Source organism: Babylonia areolata, chromosome 27, assembly GCF_041734735.1.
Source record: "Babylonia areolata isolate BAREFJ2019XMU chromosome 27, ASM4173473v1, whole genome shotgun sequence".
NCBI classification, from domain to species: Eukaryota; Metazoa; Mollusca; class Gastropoda; order Neogastropoda; family Buccinidae; genus Babylonia; species Babylonia areolata.
Window position 1 is genome coordinate 38,405,641 of NC_134902.1, and position 7,500 is coordinate 38,413,140.

The 7,500-nt window shown below is 55.1% G+C and overlaps 1 protein-coding gene across 1 annotated transcript in view; it reads right to left on the reverse strand.

The window, feature by feature from the left end:
• Positions 1 to 1,334: 1,334 nt before the first annotated feature.
• Positions 1,335 to 7,500, reverse strand: part of LOC143301080 (gonadotropin-releasing hormone II receptor-like) — a 23,258-nt gene continuing 17,092 nt past the window's right edge. Inside the window, exons 4-5 of the mRNA XM_076615086.1 lie at positions 7,165 to 7,437; positions 1,335 to 2,172 (exon numbers count right to left, since the gene is read on the reverse strand). Of these exons, the coding sequence (XP_076471201.1) occupies positions 1,335 to 2,172; positions 7,165 to 7,437 (1,111 nt within the window). The remainder of the gene's footprint in view (positions 2,173 to 7,164; positions 7,438 to 7,500) is intronic.

Genomic DNA, 7,500 nt, shown 5'->3' on the forward strand with positions numbered 1-7,500 from the left:
GGGAAGAGCAGCCCGAATTTCACACAGAGAAATCTGATGTGATAAAAAGAAATATAAATACAAAATCAAGTGAGCGTATTGGATTCATGAATCAGTCGGCATGCTTTGACACCCCCTTGGAGCTGTAAACCCATCCTGCCCACGGTTGAGAGCGCTACGGGCTCACTTGATGGGAAGACTGGGACCACACAATCGAAGGACATCCGCTTGAAGGACGCATCGTCGGGAGTGTTTTTTTTTTTTTTCAACATTTCTGACCAACACTGCAGGTTTCTGTATCTCTCTGGCCTGGTCGACGACGGGACATATGAGAATACAGTCGTCAGTGTCAAGGAGTACACTTCCTTCTTCTTCTTCGTTCGTAGGCTGCAACTCCCACTTTCACTCGTATGCACACGAGTGGGCTTTTACGTGTATGACCGTTTTTACCCCGCCATGTAGGCAGCCATACTCCGTTTTTGGGGGTGTGCATGCTGGGTATGTTCTTGTTTCCATAACCCACTCGAACGCTGACATGGATTACGGGATCTTTAACGTGCGTATTTGATCTGCTTGCATATATATACACACGAAGGGGGTTCAGGCACTAGCAGGTCTGCACATATGTTGACCTGGGAGATCGTAAAAATCTCCACCCTTCACCCACCAGGCGCCGTCACCGTGATTCGAACCCGGGACCCTCAGATTGACAGTCCAACGCTTTAACCACTTGGCTATTGCGCCCGTCGAGTACACTTCCAAAACGTTAGTGATGGACCTCCAACAGTAGCATTTTCATCACCACCATCATCATTATCCACCGGGGTGGTGATGCATATGCCGACTCAGGCACTACCAAACACCCCCGAAATAACTGGGCAGCAGTGCAGGGTCTTCTCTGGTGTGTGGCCTCCTAGCGACCGAACTGGGATAGTTCCTCGTGGACTGCCGGCGTCCAAACTGCGGCAGACGAACCCGGGCGTGTGCGTGTGTGTGTGTGTGTGTGTGTGTGTGTGTGTGTGTGTGTGTGTGAAATGGGGGTGAGGGGGTAGAGGGAGAGACTTGGAATGAGAGCGGCAAGGAAGTAATGCCACTGAAATGGTGTGGATGATTGGGCAAAAAATAAATAAGCAACAAACGAAAACAAAACAAAAAACGCGCGCGCGCGCAAACACACACACACACACACACACGCACACACATACACACACACACACAGACAGACACCCAAACAAAAAAAAACCCACCTGCGCAAACCATACGAGAAGTGAACAAACAGGGGTTTGGGGAGTGGAGGGGAGTGGGGGGCGGGGGGTTGAAAGGGGGGGGGGGGTGAAGTGGGGGGGGGGGGGAGATCACTGGTAAATACCCCCCACAGGGACTTTGAGACAGGACTGTTTAGGGAAAGCCCCCTCTCCCCCCTCCGGCCCCCCACCAGCCTCAAGGGTCTCACAACTGGCCGCCTTGTCATTCAGCTTGGGCCCCCCAAGCCCGGCCCCAAGCCCGGCCCCTACCCCCGCCCCCACAGTGTCCTTGGGGGAGGCAAAGCGAACCCTCAGCCTGACCCCATGCTTGTTCTCCTCCGTGATCACCCGACCCTTGCCCTCGGCCGCCGCAGAGCTGCTACTGTTGGAAGGGTTGGACACGCTGTCGCGCATGCGCCCCGAGCAGTTCCGGGCTGTGACCGCGGCTTCCGCTCCATGATGGTGGTGGTGATGGTGGTGGTGGTGGTGGTGGTGGTAATGGCCATCCACTTCGGTCATGGAGTAGGTTTCGGTGAGGGCGCCGCCGCTCTTGTTGAAGCTGAGCGCCCAGCGAGGGGGGCTGGTGAGGCGGTAGCGGCAGAAGACGTCGGCCAGGCCTCGCTTGATCTTGATGGTGAAGCAGCCGTACACCAGGGGGTTCAGCCCGCTCTGTAGCAAGGCCACCGTCTCCGCGAAAGCCATGACAGAGGCTGGGATGTGGATGGTGTAGTCGCTGTAGATGCGGATGAGGGTGGTGACGAAGTACGGGGTCCAGCAGACGACGAAGGTGGCGATGATGACGAAGGTCATCTTGAGGGTCTTGATCTTGGCGCGTGGGAAGGTGGCGTTGTCCACGGAGCGCCTCAGGCCGTTGCCGCCGCCGCTGGTGTTGTTGAAGAGGTTGGACTGCTGCACGTCCTGGCCCACGTGAGACACCACGCACACGATGCTGCGACACACACACACACACACACACACACACACACACACACACACACACACACACAGACACAGACACAGATACAGACACACACACAGACACATACACAGACACAGATAGAGACACACACAGACACAGATACAGACACACACAGACACACACAGAGACACAGACACACACACACACACACACACACACACACAAAAAGATCAGGTTATTACAATTTCAGCGTGTGAAAAGAAAAAGCGAATAAATATTTTAACCAGTTGAAGAGACACTCCTGAACACTGTCACTGAACAGATCAGAACTACAGTAAAAATAACAATGAGAATAGCTTTAACAACAACAACAGCAGCAACAATAACAATAAGAAGAAGAATATTCATGATGATGATAATAACTATGTCACTACAACAACAACAACAACTACTACTACGACTATTAAAGCACTTCAGAGTTCCGTGCGTGTGTATGTCTGTACCCACGCCACAACAACAACAACAACAACTACTACCCACGCCACAACAACAACAACAACAACTACTACCCACGCCACAACAACAACAACAACAACAACTACTACCCACGCCACAACAACAACAACAACAACAACAACAACTACTACCAAGCACTTAGTTCCGTGTGTGTGTATGTCTGTACCCATGCATGAAGGAACTCTAGAATCAAGAATCAAGAATATTTCAACCTTTGACCCCTTTTGGGGCATGGAGGATATCATATAACAGCAATAGTATTCTACACCAAAATTAAACATAAACAATCGAAGTAACATAACTATCGGAAACAGAATACAAACTATATGAAACACAACATAAATGATGGTAGTATTTTTCTGGTATTAAACCTCAAGACAGATCAGACTACGTTGCTCATCTTTGCAACATTACTTAAGTTTAACCAAATTGTCTTGGCTGCATGAAATAAAAGACACAGAAAGCCTCTTCCAACAAGAAAAATTCAACAATCGTTGGGTTTTTTTTTTCCCGCTGACGTTGTACTGCAACGATCTCTTCCGAATCTTTCCTCAGCAGAATAAGTCACACGTGCACATAACAAGCCAATCTCCCCTTTTGCTTCCAATATTTCTCTGTTTATTTTTCAAGACCCGACCCCAGACAAAGAGGAACCTCAGGGTCTAGGGTTCCATTCCCGCACTGACCGGGATGTTTTGCTCAGTCCCTCCACTTGACCTTGAGTGGTGGTCTGGGTGTATACAACACGATTAAAACCGACGTACGTAAAAGAACCCACGGCAACAAGAGAGTACGTTGTCCCTGGCAATATTTCATTGAAACATCCCACAGGGAGACAGACAGAGGAACAAGCAGACACGGGGATATGATATATTATAAAGCAGGTGGCGCTGTATTGCGGCGACGCCTTCTCTCTGGGGGAGAGCAAACTGAATTTCCACACAGAGATCACTGTTGTGACAAGAAAGACAAACACAGCGCAACGCGAAGCAACGAAACACAGCGCAGCTCAACACAGCACCACGCGTCTTGCCACAATGGAACGCGACACGACACGACACGACACGACACGACACGACACTACTCAATGCAACGCAAGGCACAGCACAGCACAGCACAGCACAGCACAGCACAGCACAGACATCCAAATACCCATCACAAATCACCACAATCCCACCCAACCCAAGAAACACCAACCCCAATTTATCTCCTGCTCGACCCCAGCCCACCACCACCCCAACCTAACCCATCGCATCCAAACCCACCCCCAAACCACCTCACCCTAACCCCACCCTGCTCCACCCAACCAAGCCCGGCCTTAATATTAAACCCAAAGAAAAGCCTGCCCCACCCCAACCCCTATCCCAGTCCGAATCACCACCACCACCTTAATGCCACACCTGTTTCAGAACGCATTCCGAAGCCGCCCAATCTTCACCCAGCCCCAGACCCCCCAAAACCAGCCCAACGAAACAAAAGCCCCAACCCCTAAAAACATTCCCGAACGTACGCGACCAAACCACATGCCAGCCAAGCTCACCCCAACCCACCCTGACGCAAAAAACGCAGCCCCCATCCCCACCCCCAGTCCCGATCCTAAACCCCCCAGGCCAACCCTCATCACCGCATCCCATGCCCAGGCCCAGGGCCCTCACCTGGTGGACGTCATGACCCGCGGGTCTTGCGGCCAAACTCCCAACCCAACTCACACCGACTCAACCCAGCCCAACCCAAGAAAAAAAAAAAAAAAAAAAAAAAAAAGCAACAAAACAACAACAACAACAAAAACAACAACAAAAAACAACAACAATAACCTCAAATTATTCTAAGCTATGCCAACCAACCCAACCCAACCCACCTTAAACCCCACCCCACCCCACACCATCCCAACCTTTATTTCTTTCTTTCTTTTGCGTTCCACAGCTACACAGTCAGGGTCGAAGTCCGAGGGATGCCACAAACTCGGACGTCCGGCGAAGATCGGCTACCGTCCCCCAGAGCTTGGTGTTGAGGTCAACATCCCCAGGCCAGGACTGCTGCCGCATCTTCTCATACAGGGGGCAGTCTTGGAGAATATGGGATGGGGTCCGGTCAGTCTGGCCGCAATCACATAGGGATGTGGCTGCCACTCCAATCCTCTTCAGGTGTGCTCGGAGGCCGCAGTGTCCTGTGCAAAGGCGGTAGATGGTAGTCTGGTGTCTCCTCTCCAGTGTCCTGATGGGATCCTGGTGTGCCTGGTAGCCTCCGTTCAGGGTGACCCAGCTTCTTCAGAATCTGCTGCAGAGGAGAGTTTTTGCTTCCTCATACGTGGCAGGAACGGTTGGCTGTGTGAGCTGGCTTCCTTCCTTAGCAAGGTGGTCTGCACGCTCGTTGCCTGGAAGGCCTACATGTGCAGGCACCCACTGGAGGGTTGTTGGGGCTGTTTGGGTAAGGGTTGCGCGGGAGGCCTTTAGGGACTAGATCAGTGGACCAGGATCAGGGGAGTCAAGGGCCTGGATTGTGGACATGGAGTCAGCGAAGATGGAGATGCTGCCAAGGGGCTTTCCACAGGAGGAGAGGAATTCTGCTGCTGTTTTAATGGCCAGGACTTCAGCTCTGAAATTGGAACAGAGCTTTCCTCCAGGGAGTGCGATGCTGCTGTGCTCTCCATCGGGAAATCTGATGTAGACACCACTGCCTCCGTTATGTGTGGCTTCCTCCGCTGATCCGTCCGTGTATACATGGGTCCAGGAGCTGGCTGGGTAGGACTCCTCTATCATGGCCAGAGTCAGGATCTTGAGAGTAGCTGGTTGCTGGTCTTTGGTGGTGATGCCAGGAACTCTGAGGCTGATGGTGGCCTCTATCTCTTGGTCGAGCCTCCAGTCAGGCAAGGCAACCAGACCCTCAACTATCCCAGGCTATCCCAAACCATGCCGCCAAACCCAACCCAACCCGATCCATCCCAACCCAGACTAAACCCCACCCAACCCCCTGTCACTCCGCCCCACCCCCTGTCACCCCGCCCCACCCAACCCCCTGTCACTCCGCCCCACCCCCTGTCACCCCACCCAACCCCCTGTCACTCCGCCCCACCCCCTGTCACCCCACCCAACCCCCTGTCACCCCACCCAACCCCCTGTCACTCCGCCCCACCCCCTGTCACCCCACCCAACCCCCTGTCACTCCGCCCCACCCCCTGTCACCCCACCCAACCCCCTGTCACCCCACCCAACCCCCTGTCACTCCGCCCCACCCCCTGTCACCCCACCCAACCCCCTGTCACTCCGCCCCACCCCCTGTCACCCCACCCAACCCTCTGTCACTCCGCCCCACCCCCTGTCACCCCACCCAACCCCCTGTCACCCCGCCCCACCCCCTGTCACCCCACCCAACCCCCTGTCACCCCACCCAACCCCCTGTCACCCCAACCAACCCCCTGTCACCCAACCCAACCCCCTGTCACCCCGCCCCACCCCCTGTCACCCCACCCAACCCCCTGTCACCCCACCCAACCCCCTGTCACCCCACCCAACCCCCTGTCACTCCACCCAACCCCCTGTCACTCCGCCCAACCCCCTGTCACCCCACCCAACCCCCTGTCACTCCGCCCAACCCCCTGTCACTCCGCCCAACCCCCTGTCACCCCACCCAACCCCCTGTCACCCCACCCAACCCCCTGTCACTCCGCCCAACCCCCTGTCACCCCGCCCAACCCCCTGTCACCCCACCCAACCCCCTGTCACCCCACCCAACCCCCTGTCACCCCACCCAACCCCCTGTCACTCCGCCCCACCCCCTGTCACCCCACCCAACCCCCTGTCACCCCACCCAACCCCCTGTCACTCCGCCCCACCCCCTGTCACCCCACCCAACCCCCTGTCACCCCACCCAACCCCCTGTCACTCCGCCCCACCCCCTGTCACCCCACCCAACCCCCTGTCACCCCACCCAACCCCCTGTCACCCCACCCAACCCCCTGTCACTCCGCCCAACCCCCTGTCACTCCGCCCCACCCCCTGTCACCCCACCCAACCCCCTGTCACCCCACCCAACGCCCTGTCACTCCGCCCAACCCCCTGTCACTCCGCCCCACCCCCTGTCACCCCACCCAACCCCCTGTCACTCCGCCCCACCCCAATCCCCAATCAATACCCCCCAACCTAAACAGCTCCACCCCCCCCTCCCCCACCTCCCCTCCCCTCATCTGGTGTAGCAGAGGGTGATGCCCGATTATGAAGCCCTTGGAGATGAACTGACTCCTAATAAATTCAATCGTCAACCGTCATTAGATCAGATTTACTCTTCTACTGTCAAACACGAATGAATATCTGACTAAACGACTGGCAAATATTGGTGTGTAAAGCACTAGACTGAGTCACACAAAGCTGTATTGACACAACATGAAGCGAACAGGATAGTATCTATCATTTTAGTGCCATTTTCTCACCCCATTGTAATGCGCCAGAGGCCTCTACAAGTTAAACCATTCTGAGTTCTGAGTTCCGAGTTCCCCTCCCCTCCCCTCACCTGGTGTAGCAGAAGGTAATGAGCGCCACAGGTACCACGAGGATGTAGAGGGTGAGGAAGGTGAAGTACACCTTCCTCTGCCATTGCTCTGTGTAGCCGCGACTCTTGCAGCCAAACTCCACTGTTCCGTCCTCCTGAGGCTCCGTGGTCTGCACGAAGATGAACAGCTGGGGCACCGCCAGCACGAAGGCCAGGAGCCAGGACACCGCGATGAACTTCTTGGCTCTGGACGTCGTGCCCCGGTACTTCAACGGCTTGCAGATGGCCAGGTACCTGCAGGAAGGAGGAGGAAGAATAGGGAGGAGGAGGAGGAGGAGGAGGAAGAGGAGGAGGAAG